This window comes from Sander vitreus, chromosome 3 (assembly GCF_031162955.1).
Source record: "Sander vitreus isolate 19-12246 chromosome 3, sanVit1, whole genome shotgun sequence".
Classification (NCBI taxonomy): Eukaryota; Metazoa; Chordata; class Actinopteri; order Perciformes; family Percidae; genus Sander; species Sander vitreus.
In genome coordinates this window covers 31,122,299-31,140,953 of record NC_135857.1, presented here as the reverse complement: position 1 = coordinate 31,140,953, position 18,655 = coordinate 31,122,299, and the positions used below count along the sequence as shown (strand labels likewise).

Below are 18,655 nucleotides of genomic sequence, written 5' to 3'. Positions count from 1 at the left end.
CAAATTATTATTAGATTCAGCATATGAGGAATTAACAGATGTTAATAACAAATCTTAATCTGAGACTATCACTTTGTACAGTTTGTGAGGTAATGTTGTCCCTGTACTCTTTGACAGTATGTGCAGAATTTTCTGCGAAAATAAATTTGCCGCAGAGACTTTTCACCTCTGCATTTGGCTATGCAGAGGTGAAAAGTGTGAAATTAAAGGTGTCAGAGTCTGACACTGCAGGTGTTGCAGTTTAACTGGTCTCAGGTGACTGGTTTGCAACATGCAGTACTTTGAAAGGCCACCTACAACTTTTAATAATCATTTAGTTTTTAGGAGTGGTGGGCCATTTCCACTGATGACAATATGGAATAGAAATGACAGTATAATCTCATTTGATGTAGTGTTGACAGCACAGCAGCTGCAGCAGTACATTGACATGTCACGGCATAATCTTTCCTATTGGTTGCGGCTTACCTGTGTCAGAGCTGTAGGAGTTTACACAGCGGAAGTTAAGGAGACTGGGAGGACAGTCGGAGCAGGAAAGACATGCGTTTCTGAATGTGGTGAGGAAGAATCCTTTTCCCCTATCAAGTTGTGTTAATGTTATTTGTCCGCGTCTTAAATGTCTACAAATGAACGGTCAACGGAGCACCGACTAACCAGTGCCGGACCACGGAGAGAGAGCTGGGGTCCGTTTCAGAAAGCAGGTTTAGTGAAAACTCTGAGTTTGTTAACCCTGAGATGAGGGAAACTCTGGGTGTTCTGTTTCAGAAAGAGAGGTTAATCAAACCTGAGATTGAGGGGTAACTCCAGCCCGTTTCAGAAAGAGAGGTAACCTGACCTCAGAGGCAGTTACTATGGTTACTGAGCCTGTGAACCTAACCTGAGGGCTATTTCACAAAACCAAGATAAGGTATTACGCCTGGATTTCTGGTTATCCTGGCTCAATTTAGCCTTGACTTGGTTTCATAAAGGCAGAGGCACCTAAGTTACCATGGAGATTTATTCTGTACAGCTAGCCTGCTCCCGACCAGGCTAACAGCTAGCCTGCTCCCGACCAGGCTAACAGCTAGCCTGCTCCCGACCAGGCTAACAGCCAGGAGTTATTAATCCTGGAGCCTTTTCTGATCACTCAGCAGTGCTTTTACCTTATGGTTATCAGCCTGCATGAAAATACAACAGGTGCATGTTGCTGTTCAGTTAACTACTGTTATTATTTAAAGTTGTGACCATTATTTTTTATAATTATTCATGTGACATTGTGTGACATGTGACAATGCACCAAGCCACAGATTAGACTAGGTCAAGCCTGGTCGGGAGCAGGTTTTCTTCAAGAAACCTCGAGTTTCTCTCAGTCTCCTCCCTCTGACACAGCACTCTTTCATTTCCTAAGTCGTTCATTCAGTCTGTATCAGGTGCATTTTAGTGCAGTTTGTTATCTGCATGAATAAAAAAACGTGTTGGTTTATTAACTGTGTTAGGCAGACTATAAAACATTTATGTTCCGAACATGGCATTTCCTTGTGTCGACGATCCCGTTGATGAAGAAGCTGTATTACTTCGCAGGGAGTTAGACATACGTCTGGAGATGATATTGATGCCCCGACTATAGATGTCATTTTTCATTTCCAGATAACTACCTATTTGAGTGGTATTTATTTTCTTCCCAGTCTATAACATAACCTTATCCGTCCTCATATCACTAACGTCACCCATCGTGGACATGCTCTACATCCCAGCACATTCTTTGTGTCGCATTATGTTTTTTTTGCAAACGGCAGTTTTCATTGGTGATGCGGAGCGTATTAGTAAAGCCACTGTATAGCAAAGCGCCGTCAGAAGAATGTGACTCGCTCTGAAATGTGTTTTAAACGTTTGTGTAGAGTTCCCTGGACACAAACCAGTAAGAGACATTAAAAAGAAATAAATGATTGTAAATCATAATTCTGTTAATGATGGTGCTGCAACCTCAGAATGGGATTAGTAGTAGTTTACTTTTTCGCCCGGAGGATTGCACCTAAATGAAATTATAGGTGTAGCCTACTACCATTCCAGTTTTCACCAGTAATATTATAGGTTACCTGTGATTAAATATGAAAATAATACACTATATTAGAGCTTACGCATTGACTCGAGCAGCAATTTTCTCCCACACCAATTCTCAGCTGCTGTGTTTTTTTTTTTTTTAACTAAATAACATGTTCAAACTCGCTGATATGTGCGCATGAGTATTTCCGCCGACCAGTTTGTTTGTGGTTGTTACCATGGTGAATCGTAGTATCATGGCTCCATTCATGCTGTCTTTTTATATTGGTGGTGCACGCGCTTAACTCTGAGTAAACCTACTCCAAGTTGATTGAACCAACTCAAATCAGCTGTTCTGGAACCAAAAACTCAGTTTCCCATCTCAGGGTAAATCAACTCAGAGATCAGGGTTAGACTCAGAGTTTGTTAAACCTGCTTCCTGAAACGGACCCCAGGTCGGCTGACGGAGCTGAGCAATGCAAAGCCAAGGATGACAGGTAGGCCAGTGTTAGCCAGTCGGCTAATTTTCAACTGTAGTACTAGTTAACTAGAATGCATGTCTTTGTCTTTATTTCACCTGTAGCCTGGCGGCCAAGAGTTTCTCTCTGTCGTTTTCATATGCACGGGCTGCCAAAACTCTGGAAGCCCCTAGACGTAACAATAGTATGAAGTTTTCAAGGGGTTGTGGTTATGCCGCGACACGTTATTGAATGGTTGCTCAAATTTTACTATCCATCACAGTGGTATACAATCTATCTTAGAATATGAACATAAAAACAGTGGGAACATGTTTACAGAAATACTGATGATACATAGTGACTGGTGAACGCCTAACTAACTAGGAAAGGCTGCAGGACTTCGGCTCTCTTTTCTCCAGTTACCTTTCTTACCCTTGCTAGGTGTTGCTGACGCTGTGGTAGCCAGAGATCTCCTCCCAGCAGCATGGACGCCTCCAGGTTGCATCCCCAGGCTCTGCTCCTCACAGTAACCCAGTCGGCGCAAAGCATCAGCCAGAGCTGCCTTCAACAGCTGGATCTCATCCTCCTGCAGCTGCAGCTTCTGCTCCAGGTGGGAAACCCGGTCCTCCATGTCCATGTTACTGCCAGCCGACACCGTGTCATCTGGACAGGAGGAGAGAAGATTTTAGTTTAGATGTGAGTTACTGCGACTTTTAGGCAGGTCACACAAGGAGCGCTAACAAAATGTTACCTCTGTTCATTATGAATAAAAAGCACAGTGTGGTGGTGACTAGTACAATTTGTAGTGCCAGTACACAATCCAGTACACCGCAGACAGGGTCTTAGGTTAAACCAAATTATATCCTGTAGAAGGAAAGTACAACACTGATGAAAATAAGTCAGTTAGCTTACTCTAGAAACATATCACATGCAGCTTTAAACATTGTTAATTTAAAAATACGAGGAAAAAGACATGACAGTTCAGCCCACAATGTTTGACAGATGTTTGATTTTATGGACGTGCAGTGCTGAAAGAAAACAGCAATGAGCACTCAGCGAAGGCTACAAATCGAAGATTAACAGCTTGACCGCATTTATATGCGAGAGAGAAGACATCATGAAGTTGTGGGTGTGAATCAGAGGGAGTGTTAGAGAGTAAGAGAGGAGAGAATTAAAGTTTAAGAACCATGAGTAACTGCTGCCTGGATATTTGAACATTCTGGAACATTTATTTGGATATAAACACAAGCAGCTGCTTTATGGTTAAGGTTAGGGATATCTGCTACAGCTGCTGCTGCTTTGTGAATCAATGGTTTAGAGTTTCTCAGGGGGGTAAAAGCATACAGGAAACTTGACTGGTTTTAATAATTCAGACTCCGTGTGTGAGTGTGAGTCAGAGTGTAGGAGAAGGAAAACAACACCAGATACGAGGTTGTGTGGTTGTTTTGTATGGACAGTATGGGAGAGAAGAAATTAAAAGAAAGGGATGGAGACAGAGTTGGCAGCAGAGAAGCTTTGTCCTCTTCATTACATCCTCATGCATTAAAGTGCCCATATTATGAAAAAAACACTTTTTCTGGATTTGGGGTGTTCTTTTGTGTCTCTGGTGCTTCCACACGCATACAAACTTTGAAAAAAATCCATCCACGCTGTTTTGAGTGAGATACGGTTTCTGAATGTGTCCTGCCTTCAGTCTCCGGGTGAGCTGTTCAAAATCGGCACAGCTTGTGATGTCACAAGCCGAAACGAGCTGGCTAACCACAACTGTTAGCTCGTAGCATTAGCGTTAGCATGCTAACGCTAGCATGCTACCTCGTTCTCAATAGCAAAGCACTGCTACAACACACACAAGTTCACCATAATCTACAAAAGAACTACTTACATGTGCGCCCTCATTTAGAAGTCTCCCAGCTAATCCTGCCTTGTAACTGACCCAAGTTGGAGAAACAGCCTTTCTTTTACGGTCTATGGAGCTAGCTAGCTGACATGATCTACATCTGAGCTACTGCACATGTATGCGAGTGCAATCAAAGATAGTACAGAAGAAGAAAAAGAAGAAGAAAAGAGGTCTCACTCTGTAGCTAAAACAGAGACCAGCTGAAAAGAGGATCTGCAGCAGTGAGAGAGAGCTGTGCAGTACAACAAAAATATGGTGTTTTTTGAAAATTAAACCATGTAAACCTATTCTGGTAAAACCTTAAAATACAATTATGAACCTGAAAATGAGCATAATATGGGCACTTTAAGATTTAAAAGGTGCCCTGTTTGCCCAGTTGTGCTATAGAAAAATGTTTTGACTGGCAGGTTTCCATTGTGTTTGTATCGTTTATGTATATCATCTTGTGTGCATTCCCATTCCTGCCAACTGCCGAGGACAGTAATGTAAATGTGAGGAAAAAGAAGACCGCTAGCTAGGGTTGGGTACCGAAACCCGGTTCCACTATGGAACCGGTTCCTACGCAAACGGTAGTATTCGGACCGGATTAGAACGCAAATTTCGGTTCCGACTGAAATATTTTCCCTCTGTCGCGGCGGACAGCGGCAGACTCTTTTTTCTTACTCCCTTTTCTGCCGAGTGGTGCACGTGCCCGCTCACGGTGTGAAGCGCGTGTCCGCGCTATTCTCGGACATGCACTCTTCAATCACTGCTGATAGACGGCTTTTTGTACACGCTCCGAAACGGACATAAAAATATCACACTTTCTCTGTAGTCTACTGTTTGCTAGCTACCGTTAATGTAGGCTACTTTTAAAATGGCATATTTTCCCTCTAGGCTCACCAAAACGGACGTAAAAGCATGTTAACCATTCATTCACTGCATGTGATCACTAGTAAACATATTACACTTGCTCTGCTAGTCTATTGTTCAGGACAAGACCCTGTAGCCTGGTGGTTGTCTGCCCTTTCAAACTCATACATGTGTGTCCAGGCCTCTTGGACACCATCTGAGAGAGTTTTCTCCTGTGCAGGACATGCCATTAGTCAGGAGAGGTGTCTTATCTTGCCAGAGAAGGCAAATATGGTCATTGTTTTGCAAAAGAACTGCTAAAGTTTGAAGCTGGTTGGCATACCAACTCAACAATTTATTTTGTTGTTACTTGTTAATAGTGTAACTGTTATTTGTTAAATTATTGTAGTTATGTGTTAGGTGACTTACGTTTACTTATTATATATTTAAGTACTTTAAAACGCTAATATTTTGTTCAATTTAAATAATTTTAAATTTAAAAAAAAAACTCCATAAATAAATTTTTCAGTTTTTCAAGAATCGGTTTAGGAATCGGAATCGTAAAAATCCAAACGGTACCCAACCCTACTGCTAGCTGATGATGGATGTAAATAATGGAGGTGTCAAAATATTCAAAAATATTTGTTTTTGCAAATGTTTTAATGGGGAAGAAACTACATTCAAAATCTTTCTTAGGCCTCCAGGATACATTTAGGTACATACAGTGTTTAGGAAGAAATAAATAGGGTTGCCGCAGGATACTGGTTTCACAGTATAACATGGTATGACAACTAGTAAGTAGAAGCAAATGAGCTGCTGTTGATTCCAGCCCCCTCACATCCCTCCACCCTCTGCCTTTATTCCTCTAATATTGGACTCTATCCATTTTAATCGTTCACCATCATCACACCCACCACGATGACATCACCAGAGGCTGGCTAGATTATTGAAGGCAAACTGCCCAGTGCGGATTATTAATCTGTGGCCCACATTAACAGATTACAGCCTGATAAAAAACAAGTTGCTCTTCATGCATCCTAAATTCTAAACCCTGTCCCCTCTCTGTCATGAAGTCCGCTCTGCAACAACCATGTCCTCATGGTCATCACTAATGCATATTTTCATTCAAAAAAGAGACACACCTTTTTAAAAGGGTGAGAAAGAAGTTTATTCTGAGTTTGAGTTTAGTTCATTTATGGAAGGGGACAGCGCAAATTAATAAAACACATGATCTCCCATGGGTTTAAAAAGCCAGAATTAGCCAAAAGGCTATTTTTCATCTGTAGTCCCCTGCCTTTGATTTTAAAAAAGAGTGCAATTATCTGTTTAAACATTTAGGCATGAATATGCTTGTATTTTCCTGCAAGTGTGTTCTTTATTCAAAAGCCTGGTGCGTCACAGAGGTATCTGTTGCAAAGATGAGGTGGGACATAAAAAGATGCTGCAAAGAAAGTGTTAATCAGCTGTTTTTAGAGGAAGCACATAATAAACACTCACTATCATTTATAAAAAAAAAAAAAACTGAATCTTGTCATATAATAGCTACAGTATCAGTAAGTACTGAACATATCAGGATTAGCCTCAGTAAAGAGGCCAGTTTCAGTAAAGTCTAGTGATTGTCCAGTTAGTTACATGGTAAAATCAAGCCAAAATAGCTAAACAATATTCAAATATCACTATGCTATAACATCTAAAAGTAGACAGAGCTTACGTCTCAGGCTGCTTGAAAGATAAAATCTACCTAACAAAATAAAATGCCAATAACTCAACAGACTCTTAATGTAAACATTTACCATGATTTTCCTTGTCCTCATTATTTTTAATGCAAATGTCACACTCACCATGTGTACTACTTTTCAGAGATTGAAGCTCCAACAGTTTCAAGTATTAACATTAACTTGCTATTAAAGAGCAGTGCACTTCAAAAAGAGGATTGTACAGGCCACACTGCTTCAGCACGAGCCAATACAAAGCTCCCAGCATGCATCAGTTCAGTAAGCTGAGCCGGGGGGGGAACAGAGAATACTGTTACTGTATCATATCTTACAGTCAAATGAGACAGGGCCACAGGGAAGTCAAGCTTCATATTTACATACAGAAATCAAGCTAAGGGAAGACTTGTAAGGCAGAATAGATCAGTAGCATAACGTCAGTCTATCTGAAGCGTTTGTCATCGTCTATCTTCTCAAATTTCCTCAAATGTATCGGATGTAGTAGGATTAGACTGTGTTATCCAAATGAATTAGAATTTTGTTGCCAACTTGTTTATCATTTCTGTTTTTTGCACTCCTTTGTCAGGGATCATGTACAAAAAAACATTTATCTCATACAGGAAGAAGAGATGCATTATACCAGATTGAGCTACCAGCTAATTTCTGTCTGCAGTCCCAGGGCAGGTAGACACAAACAGTAACACAACTAAAGCAATTAATACAAATACAAATAAGTTAAATCTATGGTAAATACGCAATTAAATTATAGATCCAAACATACATTACACCCAACATAGTCTATAGCCATGACTTTCCACTTCCGGGATTGCTCTCGTTCTGCCGTAAATTCCGTCGGATGTCCCTTTGTTTTGTAATTCTGAACTCCGGTGGACTATGGTTAACCGTTCCTCATATCTCTGCAGGGTAAATCCAGACAGCTAGCTAGACTATCTGTCCAATCTGAGTTTTCGGTTGCACGACTAAACCAACCTTTGAACGAAACTTGTTTCACCAAAACAAGTTCCTTCCCGAGGCTATTTTGCAGAGGAACCGTGGCTCCGCTTGGCGCCTAGCGCTGCCCAAGATGATTGTGATTGTTTTAAAGAAATGCCAATACACAAGAGCATGTTTTTCTCCCATCCCGGATTGCTGTGTGGACTAGCCAGACCTTCCTTTACGGCGCTGTGGAGGAAGGTCTGGCAATGCGAGATTACACCAAACAACATGCAATGCACATATAGCCTGACAAGCTAGACCCACATCAAGGGTCAATGTTGGGTCTGGGAACTCACCATTGGCAGGGCTCAATCCGAGGGGCGGGATAAACGGTTGTCTTTCAAATTCCCTCTGCACGCAATAGGATAGCGCTACAACCAACCAGAGCAACGCTAGTTGATAGATTAAACTTTTGCCGTATCCGGTCGGCAAAACTCCGAACACATCTTCCTTTTTTAAGAATGACTTCAGTGCTTAACTCCAAGTTTTCCAGAGTCGCGGCCAAAGCCGATTCGAAAGACCGCTGTTCGCCAGCAGCCATCTTCTTTGTTTTCAAGTAGCAGGGAATTCACACGGAACCGTCGCAACTCTGCCGTCCTTATGTTAAGCCAAATTACATTTGCTGCCGTTAGGGTGCGTCTAGATTTCTAGGTTAATGCACATACACAATAATTCATATATTAATAATTCATTTAATCCTGGTATTGTAACCCATAGTTTCCATAACAATTGAAACGGTGGCTCTCCCTTTTTAAATAGCTGCCAGCTCCTAAAAGCCTATCATTAGTCTTCATTGTGGTATAAATGCTGTTTCTGAGTCAATGACCCATTTCAACATTAAAACTCTGACCTGGTAAATGAATTATAGGAAGCTAATTTCCATAAAAGTATTATCCCTATGTATGTTTTGTACTGTAAAACAATACAAATAAAGTGATGTCTCACCTCCTGAAGTGTGATATTACACAAATAAAATCTTACTGTCCTGCTACTGTAGGTTAGCTACTCTCTCTGACTCTCTAACATGTCAGAGCCCAGGAAGAATAGCTGCAGCCCTGCTGTAGCTAATGGGGATTCTAATAAACTAACATTACTCCATCTAGTGATCACATAGATGACACAGTCACAGTCAGTTATAGTAATTCCAGAGCAATCCAACTCTCACATTTGGGAGAAATGAAGCACTTGTTTTTTTACTTTACTTATTGTAGAAATAAATGACTTTCTTATGATAGAATACAGCCAGGTGAGATGAAAACACAGAGAGTGGGCACAAGAGAGAGAAAGGACAGATTGTTGGTGGGAGGAGATCGAGAGTGAAAGGAACAGAAAGGACTCATAGCGGGAGAAAGAGAGATTAATGATTAATCTTTAACTAAATGCGGCAATAATCTTGTTTATCTAAACTGCCATTAGCTACACTGAACTGAACAGACAGAAAGGAAAACAATGAGGAGGAGACGGGGGAGATAGCTACAGAGATCAAATGAAAGAACCTGGAAGAGACAGTTTTACTATTCAGACAGTGTCTAAAATAGTTCAATGTTCACTATTCTAGTAGCATGAAACATACGCTAGGTTGTATGTTTAACATGTTTATTTATAGTTAGATATGTTATATAAGGGGAAATTGTCTTTCAGCCTGGTGAAACATAGGTGCATAAAGTGATGTCTACACCTGTAAAACATGTATAGCATGTTTAGTCTGAGTTGTAAATGCCAACACTGTTGACATGTTACAGTATCATTGTTTACATGTAACTAAACATGATATAAGAGAAAGAGCTACAGAAAAGAAGGATGCAAGCGAGGAGAGAGAGAAAAAGATGGAGAGATCATCAGCGTCCTTCATCCCCTCTTCTGTCAGGACACCTGTTTAAAAAACGCTGCAGAGCTGGCTACTTTTCAATTTGCCCTTGAATTATCACACACACACACACACACACACACACACACACACACACACACACACACACACACACACACACACACACACACACACACACACACACACACACACACACACACTTTATATTGCAAGCTAACTTTTCTCTCCATCCCAGCACAGTCAAAAATGACTGTAAAGTGATACTTAAAGCCCAGCTGACATGAGGCTGATACAGACTCATGGCTGCTATCAGGATACAGAAAAATGACCACAGAGAGGAAGAAGCGTGGTGGATAAAAGAGAAGGGTGGATGGAGAGGAGGAAGAAGCCAATCAGGAGCTGGAGGGAAGGGAGTAAGAGGAAAGACAGATGGAAAGATATGGATGATGAAATGCAGAGGTGTGTGTGTGTGTGTGTGTGTGTGTGTGTGTGTGTGTGTGTGTGTGTGTTTGTGATGCTGCCAGAGAGAGACAGCGAGATGGACAATGGCAGGTCGGCGCAGGGCAATAAGAAAATTGAAGGCTGCTGAAATATTCATGGTGCAGTGAAGTGATGATGAAGGTGGAGCTCGTCTCACCTACCTGCCATTGTGCCACGCTAAGTGTCTGGTCACTCCTCCTGTCAATCAACCAGAGTGTCAGTCCACTGTAAAACACTCAGTCAGGTTTTCCACTTGCTCCACTCTTCTTCCCCTAGAGGCTTTCTGGACTCCGACTCACTCCCCTCCCCGTCTGGGGCCAGTGCTCCATCACTCTCTCTCTTAACACACACACACACACACACACACACACACACACACACACACACACACACATACATCCCCCATCCTCTCCTGCTGAACCCCTCCCTCCTCCGCCTCCACTTCCTTCTCTTACCCTTGTTAACAGGACCACTCCCTCTTCCTTCTATCCCCTCCCCCCTCCCGTACTTCTCCTCCTCCACTTCTTCATCCTCCTCCTGTCTCGTTGGCAATAGGCAGTGAGGACAGAGGCAGAAGGGGTGGAGCCTGGCTCAGATCCACATACACGCTGCACTAGCATCTGTACAGCCAGGCACCACCAGGAAGAGATGCTGCAGAGACAGATTCCAGGGTCACACACACACACACACACACACACACACACACACACACACACACACACACACACACACACTTCAAAATACCAAAACCAATAATCAATTGGTCCTAATAAGTATTGTCTGTGTATCCAAAGTCTGACATACTGTATCTTATTTCTCTGTTCATAGAGCTCCATTGTTGCTCAAAAACTATTAAAAACACATCAGTGAGTCACACTGGGTGACATGTTCCTTCATTACCATGAACACACACTGTAGTTTATTTTGACTCAATACCACATGCTGTCCTGCTGTTACTCCCTAGAGCACTATGTATTAATCCACAACTGAAAATTAAAAACTACAGTAGCCAGCTGAACATTTCTTTAAATGAAACTATATTGCTGACCCATTTTTAAAGATTTACATGACCAATGAATTCAGGGTTGAGTTCCACAGATAGGGTACTGAGAGAAAAACTAACATACTGTTGGTTTGGGTATTTTCATGGCATTGGTTGAGAATAAGAAAAATATAAAATGACACAAGCCTTAACTTAAACTAAAGAAGCACAAATATTATTAAACTCAAGAGGAACATCATACAAATCATCATAATAATATTAATAATAATTTCAGTTGGATTAACTGAAAATTGTCTGTTTGTTCCTCTTCTGCTTCTGAATTTTTTTTAAATGTTCACTAGACTAAAGGCAAAACACTACACAATCAGCTAAGTGCCCCCCCGTCTATAGTACATGCTCACAATGTTGGCAAATCAGAGGTCTGTGATGCAGTACACGGCTTCAGTCATTTCATCTCAATCTACATGTGAAAGAACATACCGTATGCTGCACTGCTAGCATTCACCCAGGATGCATCTATGTTACCTGATTTTAGTATGTGCTGTGTTAATGTGTGTTTTGCAATTGCAACTGCGATTGTGATTGGTTTAAAGAAATGCCAATAAACCAGAGCACGTTTTTCTCCCATCCCGGAATGCTGTGTGGACTTGCGAGACCCTCCTCCGCAGTACTGTGGAGGAAGGTCTGGCAATGCGAGACTACAACGGCACTATATGTGTAGATACACCACTTTTACCACGCTGACTCATCAAATGGGGTTGCCAAAAATTTATTTCCAGATGTGAGCACTAGAGAGAAGTGTTCTCCACGCCCTGCTGGTGACTAAATTAAATCTCAAAGTGAAATACAAAACTACACAGAGAAAACTGGAAGTACCAACAACAGCTCAAACTTCCTGCATACACTGAGAAGAGTAGTGGTTTATAGATGTGTGGGCACCGACAGTTACTCCTTTCAGCCATGTGGGGCTGCTGGTGTGTAACTTTGCATATATTGCAGAATTAAGTCATTTAAGGTTTTGTTTCATACTGTAGAGCCTCTTAAATTGTTTCTCATAGGTCTCTGTGCTGATGTTAGGACAATACAAACTGAATGAAATGAGCAATGGTATACATTTGGTGCAGTCTATTTGTTGAGGAAGGGGCGTGACAAATAATAACAAAAAGTGTGTTGAACAAATCCTTCGGGTTTGTTTTATGCTGCCTGGAGTCCCAGATGGGTGGAGGTTACCTCAGCAGGATCATTTAGATGAAGCCACGGAAGTTGTCAGCAGCACCAGAGAAGCTAAACGGACTCATTACAGTGTTTTCCCTAGGTATGTTAAAGACTTAGGTGCACGTTTTTGGTGGTTAGGGGTCCTCCCTCAAGAAAATTTTAGGTTTTTCAATAAAAAAGAAATGCAATTTAGCTGATTTTTGGACCATTATTATAACCATATATGTGTCTACAATGTTAGAAAAGCTAGAGCAGATAATAAATAAATATCACTCAGTTGGGGACCAACTACAATCAGAGAAAAGTCATTTAGTTAGTTTTAATGCTCACAATTGATTTTACTTTCATTCGGCTTATGTGGTGCCTAAGACTGCTAAAGTGCTTCGCCTAAGCCTTATAATAGTAGGAAAAACGATGATTTATAGTGCCCTATATGACAAAGAACATGTACTCCACACCCGAGTACAATAAGACTAAAAAAACTATAAAAGGGAGAACACAAAATGTATTTGCTGAAGATGTGACCAGGTGGCAAAGGAGAGCAGATCTGATGAACGCACTGTAGAGGATCTCTAGTTACAGTGAGAGGACAGATGGCAGAGGAAGAAAGAAAGAAAAGGACAGACGGACAGACAGACAACAAAAAGGAAGAAAGACTGTTGATTGAAGCTCATTTGGCAGATGCTGCACTGATGAGATCAACAGCACACCCAGACTCCAACTCAATCATGGCAGACAAGACGATACCTTCCAGTCCACTCTGTTATTATTCTACTCTGTTCTGTTCACCTGTGTCTCGCCTGCTGCAAGCAGGGGGAAGAGACACCTCATCACACTTTCCCTCATGACTTCATTGGATTCTCAGGTTTGGTTCACACAGGCCTATTTTCAGCAGCAATTTTAGCACCTATATCATGGCGAACATGTTTTGCATCAAGATTCAATATTTAATACTGTACTTAAATCGGTTTATGAACCGCTTTAATGCTGCCATCTTCATGGCTTTAATCCTTGATATTGCAATAGTCTATATCAGTGGTTCCCAACCTTTTTTCCTTGGCGCCCCCCCTACTTATGTCTAAGAAAAGCTGAGCCCCCCCTCCGAAACCGAAGTTGAGGTAACTCTCGAGATAGAGCCTTACTTTCTTTTTTGACATGGAAAAACGGCAGCAAGGGTCCCAGGTTAAGAGGTCCCGGAGGTTTGGCCTACTAAAGTAGCCTGCCTACAATTTTAAGCCAGAACAAAAATAGATAGTTTTTATACAGACTTTTGTATACATTATATATTCTAGTGTATTATCATAATTTGTTTAACATGTGCAAATACTTTTTTTTTTTTACCTCAACCTCAAACCAGATAAAGACTTGCGCCCCCCCTGTGATCTTTGCCGCCCCCCTGAGGGGTCCCCGGACCCCAGGTTAGGAACCACTGGTCTATATCCACGACGTTACACTCCGGGGATTGCTCCAGTGCCGCTGGAAATTACGCTGGATGTCCGTTACCTTCTGCTTTCTTTGTGTTGGCATTCTAAACTCCGGTGGATCTATGAGGACTGTGGTTAACTGCTCCTCAGATCTCTGCAGGGTAAATCCAGACAGCTAGCTAGACTATCTGTCCAATCTGAGTTTTCTCTCGCACGACTAAAACAACCATTGAACGTACACACGTTCCACCAAAACAAGTTCCTTCCCGAGGCTATTTTGCAGAGGCACCGTGGCTCTGTCCAGCGCCTGGCACTGCCCGAGACGATTGTGATTGGTTTAAAGAAATGCCAATAAACCAGAGCACGTTTTTCTCCCATCCCGGAATGCTGTGAGGACTAGCCAGACCCTCCTCCGCAGCGCTGTGGAGGAAGGTCTGGCAATGCGAGACTAATATAGCAATGACGATAAAAGAAACGATAAATCGTGCAGCCCTATTAGGTGTACAAATACTTCCCATTGTCTTCCAGATCTTTGAGCACTAGGAGCAACAAGTCACGACCCAAAAAGGCAAAAATACAGTTGTTCATAATGGCAGGAAAACGAGTCTCAAAACACTGGTTGGATGAGAAACCTGCAGACTCTTGAGCCTTGACTGTAACACAGAGGGAGGTGGTTATATTGAGTAGGGAGAGTTCAGGCTCAAGTGTCCTTGATAAGAAGCTGAATCTCTCCCCGCTCCAGAGAGTTGGACCTCTGAAATCTGAGTGAAGGGAGGCAAACAAAAATACTTTTTCTTCTTTTCCCCCCCCCCCCTTTCCTTTTGGGCATCAACACAATATCTGCAAATATCAGCAAACACATACAGGACTCTTTTTCTACACTAGTGAGGCCCTTCCCTGAGACATACACATGTATTGTCTGACCACTTTCCTTAACTTAACCTTAGTCCTACAGTAACCCAAAAAAGCAAAGCTCTAAACCTGAAATAAGGGTAAATAAAACATCTTTGTCTCTGGAGGATATTCCCTCAACTCCCTCCCTCTTTCTCTCATCTTTCTGTCCCTTTGACAATATTGGGTGCTCAGAAATACAGCAACTCACCAGGGCTGGGACCATATGCTTTAGAAGGGCAGAACAAAACGGCAACCTACACTGGACACACCCGGGTTAACCAGCTGATTCCTCACGGCAGGACCAGCTGTCACTCGACAAGCTCTTCTGGTAACCTGCAACTGGCTTTTTTTGTATTCATTTAATTCATTTTTATTGTTGCTTGAATCCATCACCTGCACTAAGCTCCTGTGAAGCTCAGTGCACAGGACTTGTGCGTTTGTCTTTCAGCTGAACTTAAATCTGGACCCGGGGAGCTGCAGGAAGGCTCTGGACCACAACACTCACCAAATGGTTTGAATGGCACATGGGTAACAAACGCAACCCGCTCTGATCAGACTCCCATGACCCCTTGCTGTCCCTGCACCTGTCGCTCAATATGGCCGTCTGTGAAGTTTAGACAGCAGAGACCGGTGTGTCAAACCACAGACCGTTCTCTCGGATCACAGCATCAGTTTACATGCATGTAACTGAACTTTTGTGATATTTATGTCTCTAAATAAATCTGCCCTGACTGTAGCAACACTAAAATACCAACTACTTTGTCTGAAACAGCTGGAGAAACCATACCTCGTTCAGCTGAAAGAGACACAATTTAATAATCAGTCACAATCCTCCTACCACAGATATGATCTGGCCTGGAAGCAGCAGCAGAGTATTTGCATGATATTTGTAAAGCAGGATGTGACAGATACAACTACAAAGACGTTAGGTCCTCAGGAGGAAGAAGAGCGGCTAATGAAACTGCCAAATGACCATCATATATTCAAATTCAGAAAACGGATCATGTTGATAAGTTTAAGCTGGCAATGTTGTAATCATAACAAGGTTCCCATTCATGACCATGCACCATCCTTTCACATTGTTTGTGTTTCAGGCGATGAGTCAGCTGTGTTTTGGAGACAGTGTTTTGTAGCTGTGGACTGAGAGGAACCCCAATCATATCAGAGGTAAATAACACTCAAAGATAGCTGATAGATTAGGCTAATAAAAAAGGTAGATATCAGCCTGATATATATTCACTCTTCAACCATAAAAAAACACTACTGTTACACTACAGGGTGGGGAAAAAAGCCTAAACGTCCTGAAAATAAAACCACAAAAGCTCTATAAAATGAAGTATAAATAATAAATGTAATGACATTTATATACAATGCATCCAATCAGGCTAATTTGCGCAGTCACAAAACATTTGATGCAGGATAGGCAGCAGGAAAAAAAAAAAAATTATATATATATATATATATTACACACAGGCTCTCCAACGAATGAATGTCAGTGTCAAATTTCATGGGTCGATTGGTGCACATTACAGAGCGCCTTCCAGAGTAAATTCCCCATCTCTGTATTTTCTCTGTTGTGTGTGATGATGAGGTGAAATGAGAAACAGCTCACCGTTGTTGCAGTACTGTAGCAGCAGGTTGGTGCTGTCATACAGGCTCCCACACGAAGCTATCCTCTCCGACATCCTTCCCTCTTCTCGTGTTCCTTCTTTCTTTCCAGCTCTTCCTCCTCTCGGTCGGGTCCTTTGTCCTCCTTCCACCCCTCTCCGTCTCTTCTTCACGCCGTCACCTCTTCCTGTCTCCCCAACATTCATAAACAACCCAAACACATACACCTTTACCTGCTCTAGCACCCCCCCCCCCCCTCTACTCTCCCGCTCCTGCCTGGCTGCCAGCCTCAAGCTGCAATCTATGTAACATACTAGACTTCCGCTTCTCACTTTCAAAGTAAGAGACATAGCAACAGGAACCACACGGCAATCTTTCTCACATGTTCACACTGATTATTTTCTACTCCAGGCCTCTCAGCTCAATTTTTTCTATTGGATGGATTTTTCTGGAGTTAAACCTATTAAAACAGTTATAAGCCCCATTACATTACATTGATCTCTCAATGATGCTCTCTATTTTTTCACAGTGATTGACACCGTGTTATATTTTAAACCATGCTTTGCTTTCCAGCAGAATTCCAGTTAAAAGTAATTCCCATTGCCTAATAATAAAATCACGAAAACTTTAGTTTTGTTTTTATTTTTAGCTACAGATAGTTATAGGCTTACTATTTCCCGTAACAACTGTCCTAATCATTTTAGTAAAATGTGTATGAATTCATTAATTCATTCATCCATGAATTCATGTATTTAGGTTGTATTATTCATGTATCCATGTATTTATGATGTATTCATTGTTAGTGACAATGTTCTGCTTTTATTTCGAAGAGAAAACCATCAGCTTTTCCGGTAATAATCCATTTGATTCTCGCTGGCTTGACGAAACATCATCGCCTGTATCTGCCCTGCGTACCGCTGTTACTATAGCAACAACCTCTCCACCAGCTTCGGCTCCTGATCATTGGAGGCGGGAAGAGATGAACATCGCTGTACAAACTGCAGTTTTGCGTGAATAAAACCGGAACTGCTGGAGTCGGTTGTAAACATATTTATAACGTCCGACTGAAGCTTAAGTTTCTGAAAAGAGAAATGTGATCCGTGTCGGAGTTGTGTTCATGAGTAATTTACTTGGGGAACCGGGAACGCGGTAGAACACACGTGTTCGTAATTGATTCCAAAGACTATTTAGGCAAAGCGGGAGGGTTGACCCCCTCAGACAGACCATCGCTTCTTTTATTTTGGTAAATCCACGGTAAGTGATAAAAGTACAAATTCTAACACAAATGATTTATTAACTTTGTTTAAGCTGACTGAATGTCAATCTTTAAATACCTAAAAAAAAAAAAGCCGAGAGTGGTCACATGTAATCAGAATCGGCTTTATTTGCCAGGTATGAGGACACATACGAGGAATTTTGCTTTGGATTATACATTGCTCACAATGTGCTTACTCATACAAAACAAACAATAAAACAAACAATATATACACACTATAAACAGAAACAATATAGACAGGTTGAGGCAGTAGTGCAGTGAAGAGTGCAAAGTGTGCAGGAGTAATTATTTTGATAAATTATTATTATTTTAATTATGGAGCATAACAGCTAAAATAACAATAGCTATATTATTAAATAAAATAGCTATACATAATACTAAATGTCTATATTATGATCCTTTCTTTTAATTAATTGCTGACTGCGCCTGTCCCTTACATTTATTTTGAAAGAAATGACAGGAAGTGTCTACTTCGATGTCGTGTCTAACGGTCTAACTTGACGTTTTACCTTGATGCAGTTCTTCGATGTGACCACTGGAGGGCAGTAAACAGTCACGATTTTTAATGGAATCGTGTCAATATCATAGACTGTTCTATGGTCAATACTAGACCATCAAAGCAGACATGATAGATGATGAACTTCAGACCAAGAATTATTATTAAAAAACGTTTTATTAATAGTTTTTAATAATATAAATGGTACTGTTATTTTGTAATAATCACACTAATATTGATGTGTACTTATTAAATAAAGTGAATGATTATACTTTGTACACCGATTCAATGGTGGTGCAGTTCTTCACTGGGTACCAACACTCGTGGCTAAACCTAAACACACACACGCTTCCTAACCACACTCCATACAAGCTGGCGGTAATCTGGCGGTATTTGCCCATGTATGCGTTAATAGTTTACCAGTGTATTTACCATCAGCCAATAGAGAGCCTCAAAGAAGAAGGCAAGAAGATGTTCCGTAATGCGCCTGCGCCAGCTACGTAATTTGTTATTGTCACGTG

The 18,655-nt window shown here is 41.4% G+C and overlaps 1 protein-coding gene across 5 annotated transcripts in view; it reads right to left on the bottom strand.

Annotated features, from left to right (window-relative positions):
• Positions 1-16,590, bottom strand: part of eml2 (EMAP like 2) — a 38,357-nt gene extending 21,767 nt beyond the window's left edge. For 2 of the 5 annotated variants that reach the window (XM_078246964.1, XM_078246966.1), the window contains exons 1-2: positions 16,367-16,590; positions 2,898-3,137 (exon numbers count right to left, since the gene is read on the bottom strand). In XM_078246964.1, coding sequence (XP_078103090.1) covers positions 2,898-3,137; positions 16,367-16,568 — 442 coding nt within the window. In that variant the 5' untranslated portion in view covers positions 16,569-16,590. Of the gene's footprint in view, positions 1-2,897; positions 3,138-10,379; positions 10,402-16,366 lie in introns of those variants that run through there. The other 3 variants (XM_078246965.1, XM_078246967.1, XM_078246968.1) reach the window with 2 other exon arrangements.
• Positions 16,591-18,655: the final 2,065 nt, after the last annotated feature.